The following is a 21,607-nucleotide window of genomic DNA, read 5'->3' on the forward strand; positions in this document are numbered from 1 at the left end:
AGTTGCAATGGAGGACTTACAAAAAGGCTTTTATATTTCGCCGATGAGCGATCGCCGATATCGCATTGGCGTTTCCAATGGAGCATGGCCTTTTGCATATATATGAGCGATCGTCGATGGGCCGAACCCGACGGCGGTGTTAATTCCTTCAGATAGATTATCGGGTCCGTGGCAATATCGCTATCGACGCTTTCAAAGGGGCAGGCTTCAACATGAGTTATGTTGCGATGCGACGGGCCGGACCCGACGGCCATACAATACTCCATTTCATATTATTTCGAGTCCGCGCCCTTCGCGTTTTTAATGTTTTTTATGTATTTTCTTTGTATAATGAAATTACAAAGGAGGCCTTGGCTAGGTGTCGTTTGTGATGGAGTTCGGACCCGATGGGTCGGACCCAATATTTTATGAATTATTTATTATAAAATTTCAAATCCGCACTTAAGCCATTTTCAATGGTTTTGGGCGCATTTTCTGTGTATAAGGAAATATAAAGAAACAGAGAATTGGCCGGTTAAGATATGCATTGCTACCCGAAAGGCGGACCCGATAGATGATTGAACCATGCCTGAACCTTTTAAAGTCAAAATTGAAGCAATGACGGGCGGGAATACTCAGTTTGGCAGCGTTTACACTGTTTATAAGCAAAACAGTCATAATTGAGCCATTTTATTGTTCAGCGACTGCATTTAATCAACAGTATGGCCGAGGAGGAAGCAGGACACCTCTGGGGAGTTCAGAGCATTCAATGGTTATGGTTTCATTTGTATTTCACGCCACCTGCCCAAGCAGGACCGCAGAGCACCAGAGAGGGTCAAATCCATTTACAACACAGCCAGAGTTGTATCAGCAGCCCCATTTCTAATTGTAAATGCGGTTGGTGACCATTTATGGGCTCCTCCACGCATAGCTAACAGGGAGATTGTGTAATGAGACACCATATATACTGAAAAAACAGATGTAGTGAGATTGATGAGTTTTTGATGAATGATAGTTTTTGTTGTTGCCCTTAACTTCTGGAGACTGTAAATACTATGAGACCTGCAGCTTCTGGTCTTGATCTTCACTAATACAAGCTTCTTTTGCTGTCATATGCTTACTTTCCACTTCTCTTTCTTGTTCTAGGCTGTGCCTGCTTGCATTTGTTTGATGTGCTGTGGATTTTAATATCAGAGGGGCTGTCATCCCACCTCTGTATTATAATTTAGTGGTTCATTAAAATTGCTTGCAGATTGCTGTTGTTTAACATCAGGGAGCTGTCATCCTGTCTGTGTATTAAACAATAGTTCTACAGATCTTCTAACTGGTTGCAGCTGGCCATCATAGGGTCCTGTGTATCTGCTGGTGTAATTAGTCTTCTCCATCATCACTTTTACCTTAAACTGTGAGTAGTTGGTAGTTGAAAGCCTTGTAGTTTGGGGGTCTTCACCCATGTCTGGGGATAATCATAGTAGGAGTGGTTATCTGGCTTAAATGTGCAGCATATCTTCATTTATCCATCATCTTATCCAACCATAATTGTTGAATTTTTAATGTTCCTGAGCATCACTGATTTACAACCTAGGTGAGTTTCTTGGGGTGATAACATTAATTGGCGCCGTTGCCGGGGAGAGGAGAATTGGAGCTCAAGCTTCCCTGGGAGAATGACATAGTTTCAAGCTTTGATGACAGACAAGGTTTGAACACAGTATTGGTTGTAATCTTCTGTCTGGCGACTCCATTGGTGGAAGACCATCCTTTGGTGACTCCACTTTGAAGTTCTGGCTCAGTTTGTGAGGCATACTAGAAGAAATCCGCAGAAATCTCCAGCTGAACCATTGCATGACCCTGAGAAAGTTGTTAAATCGAAGAAATCATCACAGAAAGGGGCATCAGGATCAGGTAAGCCTAAAAACTCCAATTTATCTCTGAAAGATGAGTTTATAACTGAAGAATTACAGCTTGAAGTCTTAGAGCCCAGCACTGTTAATAAAGAAATTCCTTCAGAGATTAATTCAGCCCCTTGTGCAGTTAGTTCCCCTTTGAATCTCAGTCCAAAGAAAGCTTCCCATACTATCCAAAACATCCCAATATCTCTACCATCCATTACATTATTTCCTACTGCTCCATCTGCTAGTGTTCTTCCACATATTCCAAACATGGCAAGACAGCAAGCACCTACTAGGATTGAGAGGATTGTTGCTGCTAGATATGGACCTTTGGTATTGCCTGTGCCTCTAAATCCTATGCCTGTGGGAGAATATCAAAAATATATGCCTAAATTTACTGGAACAGAGGGAGTGACAACAGAAGAACATCTTGAAGCCTTTTACAGTTATGCTGATAATTTAGATATAAGTGAGAATGATGTATGGATGAGAGTTTTTGTCCAAAGCCTTGATGGAGAGGCTAGGAAGTGGTTTAGAGAATTACCCCAAAGATCCATAATAGATATTGAAGCATTAGATGATACATTTTTGAAGCAATCGGGAGATAAGAAGGACTTGTTGTATTATCATACAGAGTTTGGAAACTTGAAAAGAGAAAAGGGTGAGTCTTTGCCTGACTTCAATAAAAGATTTAATAGAATGTATAGTAAAATACCAGCTGAGGTAAAGCCTACCCCCACTGCTGCTAAACTCACATATGCTAATGCTTTTGACTCTGATTTCTGCTTATTGTTGAGAGAAAGACGATGTGCTACTCTGGGGGATATGCAAGAGGCAGCCCTGGAGGTGGAATCCAATATTTTGGCAGCAGAGAAGTTAAAGAGTCAAGTTGATAGAATAAGGCCGAGAGGTGAGGCTTCTTCTTCCCCTGCATCAACTTCAGAGCCTAAATTAGAGAAAATGACTAAAATGATCGAGTCATTGGCTGCTGAAATTTCTAAGTTAAAGGTTGAGCAGACTTCAGGGAAAACAAGGCAGCAAAACACATTTGCTCCAAGAAATCCAAACCCATTTAGAAAAGCAAATGAGCAGCTACAAACTATGCAAAGGGGTGAAGAAGCAAAAGAAGATCATAAAGTAAAAGCTCCCTTTCAAAATGCAGTCATGGAGGGGGAACAATTTGAAGAAGATGAGGATGAAATTCACTGCTTGGAGGATAAAGGCAGCGCAGCATTTTTAACATTGGCCAAATATGAAAAGTCATTACTGCAAGAGCAAAACAATCAGAGGTGGGACAATGGTGTTGTTCTACAATATGGTGAGCAGCAGCAAAGATATTATCTAAGATCCAATGCAAAGAATTTCAAAGAAAATGTTGCACAAGAAGCAGTTGCTCAAACAATGCCATAGAATAGCAAGCAAAGAACACCAGCGGCTGATCCTATCACACTCAAAGCTCCAGTTCAAGAGGTAAAAACTGCTGATAAAGTATTCTCCTCTTTTGGTCTTGAGTCAGAAGTTCAGAAATTGAAAATATCCATGCCTTTGGCTGAATTGGTGAAGAGTGAATTATTCAGAAAACCCATCCTTGAGGCCCTTGAACTAGAATCTAAACAAACCTCTATTGACTCTGTCAATTTGCAAGATGACAAGCCTGCTATTGTGCTTAGGCCCGTGATTGAACCTGCTGATAATAGTTTTCCATCTTTCTATGTTTCATTAACTATCCATGACAAAATCCTCCACAATTGCCTGCTAGACACAGGGGCCAGCCACAATCTAATGCCTAAAACTGTCATGGAAGAGTTAGGCCTTGATATCACTAAACCTTATCATGATTTGTTCTCTTTTGATTCAAGGAAGGTAAAATGTCTTGGATTAATTAAGGATCTAGCCATTACCTTAACCCAGCTGCCCATGAAAAGTATGATGATGGATATAGTGGTGGCTGATGTTCCTCCGAAGTTTGGTATGCTGTTGTCTAGAGGATGGATTAAGAGACTAGGTGGAACATTGCAGAACGATCTATCTTATGCAACTGTTCCAGTGTTTGGAGGAGAGAGCAAGAGGTTATATAGAGAAGCACAGCTGGCATATATCATTAGTGATGAGAAGAATCCTACAAACCATCCCATATATGCAGTGGACACTGATTTTGGAGCTTGCATTCTCCAAATAGAAGAATCTCAGAAGGCTGCATTGCAGATCAGGAAACCAACAGCTCAGGCTGAGCATGATACAGGTCAGATTTGGGAGATGTTCTTTGATGGAGCATGTACCAAGGAGACTACAGGAGCAGGGGTGGTGCTAGTATCTCCACAACAAGAAACAGTGCAATTGTCTCTAAAGCTGGTTTTTCAGGTGACAAACAACATAGCAGAATATGAAGCACTGCTGTTGGGCCTTCATGCAGCCAAAGATAGAGGAATAAAAAATCTGAAGGTTTTTGGAGATGCTGATCTGATAATTCAGCAAGTAAATAAAACGTTCCAAGCAAAGCATCCAAGGCTGAGAGCTTACAGAGATGAGGTATGGAGAGTCAAAGAGTTCTTTGATTTTTTCTGCATTTCATATATTCCTAGAGCCCAAAATCAGCTTGCTAATTCCCTTGCTGTTTCAGCTAGTTTGTTCATCCCTCCATCACCTCCCAAACTAGTTTATGAGGTACAAGTAAAGTATAGACCCTCCTTGCCTGATAATGTCCACCATTGGAAGGTTTTTGATGATGATGATGAGTTAAATAGGTTCCTTCAAGTCATTGATGAGTTCTCTGAAATGCAAATTGACCAAAATAATGATGCTTTGTTAGAAGATCCCAAGTCCCAACTTAGAAATAAGATTCGCAAGAATAGCATAGTCCAGCTTCCTAGTAACCATATTCCTAAGGGTCTGATTCCGCTTGAGAGATTGTTTGACCACAATGATGTGTCTTACAAAGCGGCCCAAAAAGAAGATCAATCTGCAGTTTACAAGCATGATATAGGAAGTCTAGGTCAGCCCAAATTCATAAATCTGTCCACTAATTTATCTGCTGATCAGAGTGCTGAATATTGCAAATTAATGAAGCAATTTGCTGATGTGTTCGCTTGGGAATACAGTGATCTGAAAACATATGACAGGAATATAATTCAGCATAAAATTCCGCTTGAGAAAGACACTATTCCTTTCAAACAGACGCTGAGACCAATGAATCCTATGCTCCTTCCTCTAGTTGAGAAAGAAATTAAAAAGCTGCTAGCATCTAAGATTATAGTACCTCTCAGATATTCTAAATGGGTGGCCAATCTGGTTGTTGTGAGGAAGAAGAATGGAGAAATCAGACTGTGCGTTGATTTCAGGAATCTAAATAAACGCTCCAAAAAGGATAATTATCCCCTGCCAAAAATGGAGCATTTGTTGCAGCAAGTCTCAGGTGCCAAAGTGATGTCTTTTATAGATGGATTTTCAGGCTTTAATCAAATCGCTGTGCATCCAGATGATCAAGAGAAGACAACATTCACCACTCCTTGGGGCACGTTCATGTATGCCAAAATTCCATTTGGGCTGATGAATGCTGGAGCCACCTTTCAGCGCGCTATGGATATTTCTTTTGTGGGAGAAAAGGATAAATTCGTGTTGATATATCTTGATGACATAACTGTTTATTCTGGCAGCCATCATGATCATCTACAACATTTAAAGAAGGTGTTTTTAAAGTGCAGGAAATTTGGAATTTCACTCAATCCCAAAAAATCCCAATTTGCTTTGGAAGAAGGCAAATTGTTGGGGCATGTAGTGTCTGCTGCAGGTGTTCAAATTGACTCAGAAAGAGTCAAAGCAATTTAGGCCTTGACTCTTCCGAGATCAAAGAAAGACATACAGTCTTTTCTTGGGAAAATTAACTTTGTAAGGAGGTTCATTCCTAATTTTGCTGAGCTAGTTAAGCACATAACCTCCATGTTGAAAAAGGGAGCAGAGGTGAAGTGGACTGATGCGGCTAGAAGATCTTTGGAGTCCATTAAGATGGCTATTGTGGAAGCTCCTACTTTAATAAGCCCTGACTATAGCAAGGAGTTTCACCTATTTTCATTTGCCTCTAAGGATACCATTGCAGTTGTCCTGTTGCAGCAAGATGAAGCAGGTCAAGAGCATCCAGTGGCCTTTTTCAGCAAGAATCTGAGGGATGCTGAACTAAGGTATGATATTATTGAAAAGCAGGCTTATGCTCTTATCAAATCTTTGAAGGCTTTCAGAGTATACATCTTGCATTCCAAAATAGTTGCATATGTGCCTTCTACTGCAATAAAGGATGTCTTAATGCAGCCTGATGCTGATGGAAAAAGAGCGAAATGGATTGCAAAAATGATAGAATTCAACATAGAGCTGAAGCCCACCAAGCTGGTAAGAGGTCAGGGGCTTGCTAAACTGTTGGTTGAAGAAAATTGCAGGTCTTTGGACATTGATTTCTTGTTCAATATAGCAGAAAATGGTCAAGTAGAAGAGCATGAAACAGCTGAAACGCAGAGAGGACAGTCAGTGGCCGAGAACTTAGCTTCATGTAGCTGGTATGCTGCAATAATTAATTTCCTTCTAAAGCTAGAAGTTCCTTCAAAATTTTCTCAAAGTCAAGCAAGAACGTTAAAGCTCAAGGCAACGAAATATTGCATCAATGATAGCTTGCTTTATTGGAGGGATCCATCTGGAGTGCTTTTAAGATGCCTGGACAAAGAATAGTCAATAGAAGTTATGCAGCAATTCCATAACAACATGTGTGGAGGACATCATTATTGGAGAACTACGGCCCATAATATTCTCAGAGCTGGGTACTATTGGCCCTCTTTATTTTCTAATGTATTTGCTTTTGTTAAATCTTGTGATAGGTGCCAAAGATTTGAAGGTAAGCAGCAGTTGAAATCCTTGCCCCTAAAGCCAATAATTGCAAAAGGACCTTTTCAGCAGTGGGGTTTGGATTTCATTGGTGAAATCAACCCACACTCTAGTGGCCTGCACAGGTGGATATTAGTTGCCATTGATTATTTTACAAAATGGATTGAAGCAATCCCAACAAGGAAGGCTGATCATAATGTGGTCATGAAATTCTTATCAGAAAACATTTTCAGCAGATTTGGTTGCCCACATAAGCTTATAACAAATAATGCAGCAGCCCTCAAGGCAAAAGAGTTGGTGGAAATGTGTGATTCAATGGGCATTAAACTTGTTCATTCCACCTCCTATTACCCATAAGGGAATGGTCTAGCAGAATCCTCTAACAAAAGTCTGATCAGTATAATTAAGAAGTTGTTAGAGGAAAATAAGAAGAATTGGGATGCCAAGCTCAAGTATGCGCTTTGGGCAAACAGAGTGACCATCAAGAGATCTACAGGCTGCTCTCCTTTCAAGCTAGTATATGGTACCGATGTTGTTTTTCCAATTCAACTTACCCTCCCTGTGGCAAAGTTGCTCCAAACAACGCAGAATGAAGAAGATGATATGGGAAATAGAATCACTGATTTAACAGAATTGTATCAGATCAGAGAGCAGTTGATTGAAAAAGCTACAGCACATCAGCAAAAGATCAAGGAAGTATTTGACAAGAAGGCAAAAAGAAATGATTTGCAGGTTGGGGATTTGGTTCTAAAATGGGATGCATTTAAAGAAAAGAAAGGCAATCATGGGAAGTTTGATGCTCTCTGGACAGGACCTTTCATCATTTCACAGATCCAAGGAAACAACACCTTCATACTGAAAAGTATGGGAGGAGAACCAGTCTTTGATGGCCCAGTTAATGGGCGGTTTTTGAAGAACTATGTGATTTAAGGTCTTTTGGCATTAAAAGCTGTAAATATTGTGCTTTTATCAGTTTTTAGTATAGCTGTAGTAGACTCCATGCCCAATGGAACACTAGGAATTTTGGCTAATCTGTTTGTTGCTGGAAAGGCATTGATCTGCAGGTTCTTGAGACCTCACAGGGAGGATCTCATCCCCAGAAGGAGCCAATGTTAGCTTTGCTGTGCAAAAGAATCAAAAAAGGATTCAAACACTCTCAAAGGCTGCAATTACACTTATAATTATGCCAAAAGATCCATGGTTGCTGTTGAAATCCTCAAATTATGGCTAAAAGCTTTCCACCGATCGAAAAAATTACAAGAGGAAAGCCCTTTGAAGGGCAGAAATACACTATTGGGAGGCGCAAATACCCCAAAAACCATGTAAAAATCAAAGTTACAAGCTTAAGGATCCGCTTTAATCTCAGCCGTTGGATATGGCCGATCAACGGTCCAAATCGCGTCGGCATATCGCAAGTCGAGGGAGGCAGTGGCAGCGACAAAGGAGACCTTGCCGATGAGTGATTGCCGATATCGCATCGGCGAGTTGCAATGGAGGACTTAGAAAAAGGCTTTTATATTTCACCGATGAGCGATCGCCGATATCGCATCGGCGTTTCCAATGGAGCATGGCCTTTTGCATATATATGAGCGATCGCCGATGGGCCGGACCCGACGGCGGTGTTAATTCCTTCTGATAGATTATCGGGTCCGCGGCAATATCGCTATCGGCGCTTTCAAAGGGGCAGGCTTTAACATGAGTTATGTTGCGATGCGATGGGTCAGACCCGACGGCCATACAATACTCCATTTCATATTATTTCGGGTCCGCGCCCTTCGCGTTTTTAATGTTTTTTATGTATTTTCTTTGTATAAAGAAATTACAAAGGAGGCCTTGGGCAAGTGTCGTTTGTGATGGAGTTCGGACCCGATGGGTCAGACCCGATATTTTATGAATCATTTATTATAAAATTTCAAATCCGCGCTTAAGCCATTTTCAATGGTTTTGGGCGCATTTTCTGTGTATAAGGAAATATAAAGAAATAGAGGATTGGCCGGTTAAGATATGCATTGCGACCCGAAAGGCGGACCCGATAGATGATTGAACCATGCCTGAACCTTTTAAAGTCAAAATTGAAGTAATGATGGGCGGGAATACTTAGTTTGGCAGCGTTTACACTGTTTATAAGCAAAACAGTCATAATTGAGCCATTTTATTGTTCAGCGACTGCATTTAATCAATAGTATGGCCGAGGAGGAAGCAGGACACCTCTGGGGAGTTCAGAGCATTCAATGGTTATGGTTTCATTTGTATTTCACGCCACCTGCCCAAGCAGGACCGCGGAGCACCAAAGAGGGTCAAATCCATTTACAACACAGCCAAAGTTGTATCAGCAGTCCCATTTCTAAATGTAAATGAGGTTGGTGACCATTTATGGGCTCCTCCACGCATAGCTAACAGGGAGATTGTGTAATGAGACACCATATATACTGAAAAAACAGATGTAGTGAGATTGATGAGTTTTTGATGAATGATAGTTTTTGTTGTTGCCCTTAACTTCTGGAGACTGTAAATACTATGAGACCTGCAGCTTCTGGTCTTGATCTTCACTAATACAAGCTTCTTTTGCTGTCATATGCTCACTTTCCACTTCTCTTTCTTGTTCCAGGCTGTGCCTGCTTGCATTTGTTTGATGTGCTGTGGATTTTAATATCAGAGGGGCTGTCATCCCACCTCTGTATTATAATTTAGTGGTTCATTAAAATTGCTTGCAGATTGCTGTTGTTTAACATCAGGGAGTTGTCATCCTGTCTGTGTATTAAACAATAGTTCTACAGATCTTCTAACTGGTTGCAGCTGGCCATCACAGGGTCCTGTGTATCTGCTGGTGTAATTAGTCTTCTCCATCATCACTTTTACCTTAAACTGTGAGTAGTTGGTAGTTGAAAGCCTTGTAGTTTGGGGGTCTTCACCCATGTCTGGGGATAATCATAGTAGGAGTGGTTATCTGGCTTAAATGTGCAGCATATCTTCATTTATCCATCATCTTATCCAACCATAATTGTTAATTTTTAATGTTCCCGAGCATCACTGATTTACAACCTAGGTGAGTTTCTTGGGGTGATAACACATACTAGCAGCAATATATTCGGCCTCAATGGTGCTCAAAGCAACCGACTTATGCTTCCTGCTCATCCAGGATATCGAAGTAGAACCTAGAGAGAAGCGACATCCAGATGTGCTTTTACGATCCACCATACTTCCAGATCAGTCAGCATCAGAATGACCATGGAGCCTCACATTCTCGGCAGTGTATCTCATTCCATAGGTGATTATGCCCTGGAGATATCTCATGAGATTCTTGGCAGCAATCCAGTGTATATGATGAGGCTCAACCACAAACTGACTCAATGTACGGGAGTTCACTATGAACATCGGGGCCCCCACGTGTTGACGATACTCAGAAGGATTTCCCAAATCGGGCCCAACAACACTTTTGCATAAATTCTTGAAGTTAAGTTCCATCAGAGTAGTCACAGACTTGCAGTCCACCATCCCAAATCTTTCAAGTAGCTTCACAATGTATTTTCCTTGAGAAAGGAAAATCTCACCTGTCTTTTGCCAGACCTCCAACCCTAGGAAATAATACATCAGTCCTAGGTCCTTCAGCTTGAACTCGGAAGCCAACTCCCTCTTGCATTGATGAATGAGAGGGTCTACGCTTGTCAGAAGGAGATCATCCACATAATGTACCAAGATGAGAGGTCTATCATTCTCAAACTTAAAGTGAAGGTTCAGATCAACTTCACTTCTTGTAAAACCCAACTTCATCAGATAGTTGTCGATCCTCTCATACCAAGCTCGGGGAGCTTGTTTCAACCCATAGAGGGCTTTCTTCAACCTGCATACATGTGTCTGACGATCTTGAACTTCGAATTCCTCAGGTTGTTTTACATAGACTTCCTCCTTAATTGAACTGCAAGAAGGCGGCCTTGACATCCATCTAGTGTAGATTCCATCCTGCGATGCAACAAGGGCTATAATCGAATGGGTGGTGGTATATTGGGCAACAGGTGCAAATATCTCATCGTAGTCCACACCTTCCTTTTGAGAGAAGCCTCGAGCAACAAATCTAGTCTTGAACTTTTCAGCACTTCATTCAGCTCCATGCTTGATCTTGTAGAGCCATTTCAAGGTGACAACGGATTTGTCCTTGGGTTTAGGGACGACATCCCAAACATCATTCTTCATAATTGACTCATACTCTTCGTTCATAACATCCTTCCAAACTTGGTGCTTCACAGCTTCTTCGAATGTGCAAGGCTCAGATTGAACAATGGTGCTCATGGGAGTTAAGTACCTTTGGTACCTATTCGGCTTCTTACTTTCACAAAATGTCCCCCTTGGAGCAATATGTCTATCAACATCTTCGAGAGTTTACCTAAGCCATGAGGGTCTCCTTTTTGAGGAGGAGGGCTCATGAGGAGGTGGATCAATGGGATCCATTTGTCCTTCAACATCGGGCATCGGCTCATCCTGCGATTCTCCCTACTTTCTTGAATCTATTTCTTTGTCTTTCCTTGGAATTTACTAATCTTTCCAAGGGAAGCATCTTCAGTAAAGGTGACACCATGACTTATCTCCACTTCTCTTTGACCAGGCACATAGATTCTGTTGAAATTTCTAAGTCTAACATGTCAGAAATTCTTCTTGCATCATCTGGTTTATTTCACCTACTTGTTTATTCCTTAACAAGTTATTTAACCATATAAATATTGAAAATAAACACAAATGCAGTCTCAACTCATCTACAGATCATCAACTGAAATAACAGACAAACACACAAGGGACATCGTTATTTTTGTACGATTGTCCCTGGAAAAACCCAACTTGGGAAAACCGGTGTAGCAGTTCTAAGGGTTTTATTATTAAGAAGCTTTCTTGAGTACAACTAGGGTGCCAAACTAGCTCATCCAACATAGATTTCTATCTGGCAGTAATACCTCTCTTCGGAAGTAGATATTCAGCAAGTCTGCCCCAGGAAAATCCTTCCAACGCTTCTTTGAGGCTCTGCGTCATCCCTGCTAGCCTTTGTGTAGCCCCGGAACCCTTTGCATCAGCTCTCTGCTCCTCTGCGTCAGCTCTCTGGCCTTCTGTGTCACCCATGCAAGCCCTGCTAGCCTCTCCACAGTCTCTTTGGCCTTCTGCGTGGCTCTTGCTGGCTTTGCATAGCCTCCTCAATCATTGTGTTGGCCCTCTGGCACTATCTCTACTTTGCTATGCACTCACTGCCCCTCGCTGCAACTTTGATCACTTGTTCAAATTTTCTCGACAAACCCCGCTCCAGAAAATCGAACTAACTGATCAATCTTGGTGTATCTCCAACTGACCCTTAAGCCTTCTCTTATACTTATTCTGTTGAGTCTTCAATGGCCAAGATTAAATCTCTAATCAAAGGCTAAGATTAGATTTAGCTTGATCCATGTCATTTAGAACATTCTCATCCAGTTTTATGTTAATACCCATTAATATTTTAATTCTCCTAAGTTTAGACTTAGGAACTCCATTAAAAATATTAATTATTTTTAAATTGCTCTAACCGGGTGGAATTTCCCCAAACCATTTATGGGTCTTGGAGATCTCATGTGCTTTAGCCTCTCCACCAATTTTCATGGTTAGAGCACATCTGATGCTACCCCAAATCAACAGATTCTATATGCCTTAGAAGTTTCACTATAGCCCACAAATGTTCCTTTCTTCCTAGATGCATCCAATTTGCTTCTCTTTTCCTTCAGCACATGAAAATATACAGGTCTACCAAAAATTCTAAAATGAGAAACATCAGGTTTCTTACCGGTGAAAACTTCTCTGTCAACTCCCTCAGAGAGAGATCTTTCTTGAGAATCTTGCCCTCCTGGCCTGGACTATGCAATCCCTCTGGGGATTCGATTTGTTGCCTTCGTAGCTAAGTTGCAGGAAACGTGGGCAGGGGGTCCGTTTCCCCAGGGGAAACGAAACGAAACTCGTTTCCCCGTACCGTACGGCCTGGAAACGCGTTTCCGGCCGTACGGCCACGTTTCCCGAAACGGAAACTTGGCCGTACGGCCGGAAACGCGTTTCCAGGCCGTACGTGCCACGTTTCCCCAAAAAAAACACTTGTTTTTTAATTTTTTTTTTTTTTTTTAATTTTTTTTAGGGTTTCCAGGTAGGGTTTCCAGGTAGTAAATGTGATGTAAATTTAATCTTAATGTTTAAATGTTTATGTAAGTAAATGTATCATTCATGCTTTATGATTGCACATATATATAATAATAATTTTTAAATATTTTTAATATATATATATATATATTATTATATATATTCGCGTTTTCCCGTTTCCAAAATTTGGGGAGGTCGCGTTTCGTTTCGCTTCCCCGTTTCGTTTCGCTTCCGCGTTTCCCCGTTTCGTGCAACTTAGCTTCGTAGCACTTCAATCTCCCTCTTTCTCTTCAGCACTGGGCTCTTTCGGTCTGCTCTCTTGCTTCACCTGCATTCTGATACCATGTGAAAATTTGAGAATCCCCAAATCACTACTGCAACAAACTGATATTACTTCTCCTACTTGTTAATCCATGCAAGTTATTTATTGTGTTCTACTGTAAATATCGAAGTAAATACAACTGCAACCTTCACAACTTTAAATAATATGTGGAAACAAGAATCTGAGCAAGAAGGAAATAACGCACACAAGTGACACCGTTGTTTTTGGACCAATGTCCCCGGAAAAGCCCAATGTGGGAAAACTGGTCTAGCAGCTGAGGGTTTGTATTATTAAGCAGTAATTTTTTAGTACAATTCTTCGAATTCCCAAACTGGGAATCCTATAGAGAGATCTAACTGGGCAAAAAATAGTGAGATGATATCACCCTGTCACTAGAAGATCTAACATTGATCTGCGTTGGAGATGAGCCTCCGCGCTGCCTTTGCATAGTAGTGCATCACACCCACACAGTCACTGTGTCACTGCTGCTGGGACTACGCTGCACCTCCTCTAATACTTTGTTGGTTGGAAACTTTGGCCCTCTGTCCTCCCGGTCTCACAGCCCGGCTTCGGCACTTGATCCTGACTATTCCTCAGCAGAATTTCGAACTCCCTTTGAAGCTCTGCGCTGCCACAACGTAGCTCTGCGTGGCCCAACGTCAGCCTCTCGTGACATCTTTCTACCCTCTCTGCCTTGTACTCTCTGGATCGAGAAAAACTTCCTCTGGAAACTATCCCTGCCCCTCACTGCAAGAAATCACCTGGATCTCTTCTCCGACAACTGCTGCGCTGCTCTCTTCAGAAATTGATCTCTTGATCTCTCCCTCGATATGTTTTCCAAATGTCTCCCAAGCCTCTTCTTATAATCTTCTTGTTGAGTAACCAACGACCCATATTAGATTCTAATAAATGGCTCAGATCATTTTGGCTTGATCCTCGTTTTCTTCTAGAAGTTTCACCCCCAGTTTAATTAATACCCTTCAATGATTTTAATTTCCTAAGTTTAGACTTAGGCATCCATTAAAATAATTAATTATTTTAATAAAACCTTCTCCAGATGGAATTTCCCAAAACGATTTCTAGATATTCTAGAATACATGTGTCCTAGCCTCCCTGCAAATTTTGAGGCTAAGCACATCTGATGCTACTAGAAATCAACACTTAGTACTTGTTGTGTTGAGAATGCAGTTATTTTGAGTCGACACACTTTCCTTCTCTTTCTTTGGACAAATTTGCTATCTTAACATAAGAATTATTTCCTCCAAATAAAGTGTTTGTTTTTCCTCAGGAAAAATCATAAGCTTATTCATAATGAGAAAAATTACATGTTGTAGATGCTAAAGAGCATATGCATGATAATCATGTCTTTATTTCTCAGGATCTGTAAATAACTGATCTATTCTTTCCTACCTTTCTTTTTTTCCACTTTTCGCCAACCACCAATGTTGGGTGTGGATGTTACAATAGACATTTGATTCTCTTTTGTATTTGTTGGAAGTTCTTTGTCAAAATCAGAACCTTATGATCCATGTATTCGTTTGTTGCCACTAACTTCTTTTCTAGGAGTGTGCTGCTCACTCTGCTGCAGAGGGATGGTGGGCCTCAGAATTAATGTGGAGCTGTGCTCAATCTCGTCCTTCTGTGAGATGTTCTGGGTGATCTGTTCATTATTGTCTGTGGTATTTTCTGGAATTTCTGCTTCATCTGCTGCTTCTTCCAGGGGATCAGTGCATTGCCAACCTTTTGGCTTTTGAGCTTGTTTCTTATTTCTTTTGGGGCCTTTTTTAGCTTGTGGACATGCACTTTGTAGGTGGCCTGTTTGTAGACATCCACGGCAGTGAAATGTCGTATTTTCGTAATCTAGTGGTTGAGTCCACTGTATATTGTTGTGAACCAACATAATGTGATCAGGTAAACCTTGACTAAGATCTACTTCAACGCAGATTCTAGCAAAGGTAAAAATGCCTTTTGAAACTCTATCTGCATCAATCTTAAGAAATTTCCCCAGGGAGTTCCCAATTCCTTCTAATACTTTGTGGTGCCAGAAATGTAGTGGTAGATTGTGTGTCCTGACCCATACAGGCATTTTGGATACCACCATAGTGGTGGCATCAAAACCTGAGAACCAAGGTATCATGAAGAGCCCTACATTGCCCCAGAACCATGGTCCCTCATTTAGGACATAATCCTTATCTTTTACTGTTTCAAATTTGACAATGAAAAACCCCTTGGAGCATAGATGAATATCACAGTTTGATGTCCATGTGGAGAATATCCATTGATGTAGAGCGTCTGATTTAGGCCAAAAACCATTAAATCTACATATGACTGCTTTGGTATGGAAATCTGCATAGAGCTCATTTACCTTAGGCAAAGAGACTGTCAAGGTTGGTATCTGGGATTTTTGCTCCACAATATAGGGCCCAGGTAGATCTGGAAGTTGTGCTGGTTTGTTTTGGGATTCCTCCTTCCCTTTGACTGCGTCCTTGAAAGAGCTTGTGCCTTTTGAGCTAGTCCCGGAGCATCCACCTCGCAATCTCAGGTTGAGGATGATGGTCGAATCTGTGGCAATGCCATAGTCCTAGAGTGTGGAGTTCTCCTGCAGTATTTTCCCTGCATAAATCAAGCTTTTCATACTTGCTGATATACCCAGTTGTTTTTGAAGCTCGCACTTTAGTCTTGTATCTGTCTCCCTTTCCAAATCCACTTGCAGATAGTCTTCCCTTGTAGTGTTCTGATAAAGATTTGGATCAGATCCAGATTTGTTGTGTGTGTATTCCTCTTTGGTGGGCTTTTGTCGATCATCTCCCACAGTTGATTGTGAACTGGGTTCCCTGAGCTTCCATAACAAAATTTTCCTGGGAGAATTCTGACACCAATATAGTATAGGAAATCATAGATCTGGTGTAAATATTGTAACCAAAGGCCAAATTTTGTCAATCTCGTAGAGGGATCTGATAAGCAGGATGGGGAGTTCCTTGTTGCTGGCGTATATCTTGTTCCTTGAATATATAATGTAGATCTGATGATTTGTTCAAGTGAGAAGTGAAGCAGATTCCCCAGATCTGGGTCTGCTTCTCTGTTTTGAAATCAGTCTTCACTCATGGGATCGCTTTTATCCCAATCCAAACTCTTGATCCGCAGATCTATGAGAATAAACGTTACGGGTGGGCGTTCTGCTGCTATTTTCGGGTTTTTGACTTCAGATTTGACTAATATGGCTTTTGTGGCTGTAAGCGAGTGGCAATATAATTTATGTGCCAGATCTGCCATAGTCCTGAGAAGATCTAGCTCCAGTTCTTGGTTTCGGCATTCCTTTTTTCCCTCAGAGCCCTTGCAGAAATCGGGGAAAGGCAAACATTATGTCTTCAAGCTCCACCCCCCCACAAAGGGCTGATGCCAAAGTTCAAGCCCAAAAAATGAATCCGTTATCAGATCCATGCACAACGGGTTCATGTCCTGGTGATGACACTTGTGTTGGATCTGATGTCTGGATCAGATCGGTCGGATAGGGAATAATCGCAGACCCTGCCATCGCACCGCCTTCCTTCTTCTTCGCCCAAGAGATCACAGAGACCCCTCTTCCTCAAAATAAAGTGTTATATATATGTTGTCTTTAATTGTGTCAACTACGAAGAGCTAGGTGAGATGTACAAATATAAATTACAAATATATTACACTAAAGCATGACTTTGTCAAAACTAACTCCATTACTCATGCCACATCAACAACTAATTACTACATCATCTTATGCTTGTACAACTGAAATTCTTGTTAGCACAAATGTCTGGTAGACATCTCTACTCTCGTAGTCTTTCATTTGTCCAGTGGTTGAATTAATCATCTATATAATGTTGTACTCTTTCTCTTAGGGATTTCTCATGATATCTTAACCTGAATAATGATTTAATTCATCCGCGAGAACATTGAGTAGAAATGCTCTAGGATTGATGGATTCCTTTTTATTACTTCACTTTGGCAACATCGTGTCTTCACTGAATTGAAGGCTTCTCCAAGCATTAGCTAGACTTGGTGATATTTGAACCTTCCTCATCAATCAAGGCTATTAGTTGATGGATCTCGTTACCATAACTGTCCTGCTTGTGAGCAAGAAGGGTTTCTCTCATGATCGAATGGGGTGTTCTCGTGGCCAAGGTTTTGGTGATCCAGTGAGGTTTACCGATCGAATCCTAGAGTGGAGCAATATGGTGGTGCACTGCAACTTTCTAATGGGCGGGGCAGTGGTGGGTATGCAAACTCTTCATTCATTTGCAATAAGGCGGGCTCTCTAAAGGTGAAGTTGGGAAGTGAAGGGTTTGGAGAGTTGCGGGTGATGATGGAGGAGGGGGTTCCAAACGGCAACGACGCTCTAGATGAAAATGAGTTTTGTGTTCTGATGACAGATGGAACCCTTCTTTTATGGTGGCGACTGAAAAATGGCTTGAAAACACCCTACTTGTAAGTAGTAAGGGTTTCTCTCATAACCGAATGGGGGGCTCTCACAACTAAGGGTTTGGTGGTCTAGCGGGGGTTTACGGATTGAATCTTGGAGTGGGACGATATGGTGGTGCACCGCAACTTTTGGCTAGGTGGTGCGGCGGTGGGTATGCAAAAGCTTTTGGGCCTGCAAGGTTTTTGAGATTCTTGGCAGTTAAGTGGTTGGCGCATTTGGTGGCTACATGCATGATGGTTATGGAAATGTTCCAGGTTTTGGCAGTCTTGCTGACGAGTATGGGATGGGTGGATTGGTTGGGGCCTCGGGCAGATTTGGAGTTGGTGGTGGTGAAGCTCCACATGTTGTAGGGATAACGAAAGAACTCACTGGCAATGGAGGAGGGAGTTATGGCGCAACAGGGCAACTAGGCCAAAGAGGTCCAGAGCTAGTAACCTCTTAACCTGATTTGTTGTGATGGGCCTGCCAAAGCATCTCTAGGCATTTTTGCTGGTCAGAGTACCTTCCGGCATTGTTTTCCTCAACGTTGCACGACTCGTACTCGTATAAGACTCGTGAACTCGTATAAGACTCGGGAACGACCTGTATAAGACTCATCAAAATACAAAAAAACGTTAAAATATGGTAAATTTTAAGCACAAAAAAGAAACTAATGAAAATTCCAATCCTTATAAGTTATAAAAACCACAATACATGCAATAATTCATAACATCATCTCATATCTATAAAAGTACAACATTACATATTCGATTTTTGTAAGCAAAACATTTAGATACTGAATAAGAAAAGGACTCATGATTCCATAATTAAAGTAAAAAATGTCAGCAAGTTCAAAATTCAAATACGTATGTCATAAATGATAAATGATTGTCTCATAACAATCTTGAGTCTCATCACTCATGGACGACTACGCCTACAATAAGCCCTCCTGGAGCTAGTGCTAACATCAGAAGGCTGAAGCAATTGAGGCAGATGTATTTGGAGTCTCCATTTGAGATGGCAAACTAGAGAGATCCTCAGTCTCTTCATCAAGCCAACTCAAATTAGGGGACTCCTCCACAACCCAATCAGACTCTAAATCAATAGTATCCAATTAAATTGGATATGTATCCTTTGGTTGCACTTGTTTCGTGAGCATTCAAAGGTTGTAGTAGATGAAAACCACTCATAGAAATTAGCCAAACACTCAAATGACATGTGAATGACAAATGGAAGGGAGAGAGGTGCTTATAAAGCATTTTATTGCCTCCAATTTCCCTTTCCCTCCACCTCATTTCCAAAAAAGAAAAGGAACATAAAAATAAAAGCAAAAGATCAAAAAAAAATTGCCTTTTGAGGGTCTACGGGTCTTATAAAGGTTTAATGTGGGTCTTATGGCAAACCCGCGAGTCTTATATGGGCAGCCGGGTTTAATAAAATACCCGCCGTGTTCGGGTCTTAAGCGCAGGTTCTATGAGAGTGACCCAGGTTGCTATAGAACCCGCCAAGACCCCCGGGTACTCGCGGGTCTTATGCGGGCGGTGCTTCACTGGTTTTCCTTGCCGGTCAAAGTAACGTCTGGTTTGTTTCTTGCCATTTAGAGTATTTTCCGGCAATGACTTTGTAATGAGTGGTTTCCCGCTGTTGGGCTATTTCTGATGATCCCTACAAGGTTCTATGACGGGCATGCATGCCTTGTTTTCTTGTTTTTTTACAAATTTTTGGCACCCTAGAGCTCGTGGTTCTTACATTATTTTGTATAATGTTAAATATCAGTCATATGTTATGACGATATTTGACACATGCTCTATGTAAACATCTTTTTATTTAATAGAAAGATGTTGGTTTTTTCTTTCAACAAAAACAAAAACCACCCGTGGCAGACTTGCCATAACTTCAATCTCCAAAATTTACTTTCAATTAAGGCTTCCTTGCCTTCTTCTCCACTGCCCTAGTAGATAGTTCATTGGAGGGAAACCTTACTTCATTGTTGTAAGATACTTTACCCAGCTATCTCATTGAGCTCTACAGCGAAGGCCAATGGCATTAGATTTATTGTCAATCAAGTTGTAACTTATTTTGAATGTCATCTTGTTACAGGTCTTCTAAATTCCATAGTTAATCGATGAGGCTATCAAGTGCTTTGATTGATCATAATAAATTTGTATTTCACCTAATACCACAGAAACAATTTTATTATCTAACATCATCACACATTGGTGTTTATTTGTTTTCTATTACTTTAAAGATCTATTCCAAATATGGCTTATACATTTTGATGATGTGATGCACTTCCCCCATTGATTTATTCAGTTCATCCATGAACATTAATATAAGTTGTGTTCTGTTCTCTATAAACTGGTTTCCCTGGTTTCGATTCTATTTTGTGAAATTTTAAATAGCGCTGGGCTAATTCAAGGTGACCTGCTTCAAATATTTTTGTGATAACGGCAGGTTATGGTCATTTACCTGGAGTTCATCCCTATTAAAGACCAACTTTGCTAATATGATTTTATGGAGTTTAACTTTCACATTAATATTGCTAAAGATAGACCAGAATATCGCTGAAGATAGGCCATATAAATCTTCTTGAGTTTCTGGGTAATTCCATGATTCTATTATTGTGAGAACGATAGATAGTTGGGAAAACATCTAAAAATGACAGCAGCCACTGAAGAAAACAGACAATAGCCAAGTTTTGTTCGGCTGTGCATAACATTTCAATAATCTTGTTACTTATGCCAGTTGTTTGTGTTTCTCCAGTATTGAAGTCCTTGCTGTTTTCAAGCGTGGACCGCGAAAAAAGCCAAAAAAGAAGCACTCAAAGACGACGAGGACACAACGAAGCCGATAATAGTAACTCGTATAGCCACAATTTTAACTCAATTTAAAACCATGCATAATCTGCATAATCTGCTTTCAAATTAATATATGTTCGAAGTTGTTTTACATTTAATTTCTCCATTCATTTATTTTAATAGAAACATTAAATTCACATTTATAAGATTAAGAGAGTTGACAGCGAAATTCAATTTTGATGCTAAAGAGGTATTATATTCTTGGCTCACTTCTTTATGAAGAGCATTGCCTAGACTCCCATTTGGTGCAATATTGGGAGCAATATATCTTACTTTGTGAAATGAATACAAATTTAGCAAGCAGTTTTGTATATATATATATATATATATATATATATATATATATATATATATTGATATTGATATTGATATTGGGATTGGGAGCAATATATCTTTCTTTGTGAAATGAATACTAAATTTAGCAAGCAGTTTTGCTATATATGTGTGTTATGGAGCACTGTTTTCAATGAAATATGATCATCTTTATGTGAAGCTTTGACCTTAACAAATATTCAACTAGTAAAGCTACCTTGTTGTAGTATTGCACATCATTCTATTCAATTCCTCTATCCTAATAAAATTAGAATGCAATCGTGCCATCTTTTTTTTGGACTCTGCCAAATGATGAAGTCTATTGTGATTTTGGGGCTCTTCCAGAGGAGTAAATTATCCATCAACCTTGAAGTTCATGACCTGAATACAAATTCTATCTCTTTAGCACACAGATAAATAGTATATTTGTTTTAAAAGTAATTCAATTTTTCATGATAAATAAGCAGATAGGATCTTCTCCAAATGGGTTGTTATGACATAATTATTTAAATGCATGTTTGTTGCTCGATGCTTTTATTGAATCTCTTTTAGAAAATTGGCTCAATTGTGGGGAAACGCACACCTGACCTGAGGGGGTTGCGAAGGGGGGCGGGAGTTGGGGTTTGGTTGAAAGGGTGCATTTATTTTCCCCCACCACCCCCTTGGGGCCGATGGGGTGACACAAATGCACATCTACGATATGTGGGATGAACAAATTCACGGCCCTTTGCTCGTACTCCCCACCCAAGAGGTGGGGGAAGTTGGGGGGTGGGCAGGGGAGTGACATAAATCCACCCCCTTGCAATCCTTT

The 21,607-nt window shown here is 40.7% G+C and overlaps 1 protein-coding gene across 4 annotated transcripts in view; it reads left to right on the forward strand.

Moving 5' to 3' along the window:
- The window catches only part of LOC149264395 (S-adenosyl-L-methionine-dependent methyltransferases superfamily protein), a 287,352-nt gene extending 266,429 nt beyond the window's left edge, over window positions 1-20,923 (forward strand). For all 4 annotated transcript variants that reach the window (XM_089428071.1, XM_089428059.1, XM_089428055.1 and 1 more), the window contains one exon: window positions 20,390-20,923. In XM_089428071.1, the coding sequence (XP_089284197.1) occupies window positions 20,390-20,517 (128 nt within the window). In that variant the 3' untranslated portion in view covers window positions 20,518-20,923. The remainder of the gene's footprint in view (window positions 1-20,389) is intronic.
- The last annotated feature ends 684 nt before the right edge of the window (window positions 20,924-21,607 follow it).

This window comes from Pinus tabuliformis, chromosome 6, assembly GCF_031772625.1.
Source record: "Pinus tabuliformis cultivar Carrire ecotype Pingquan chromosome 6, CPIR1, whole genome shotgun sequence".
In the NCBI taxonomy this organism is placed as follows: domain Eukaryota; kingdom Viridiplantae; phylum Streptophyta; class Pinopsida; order Pinales; family Pinaceae; genus Pinus; species Pinus tabuliformis.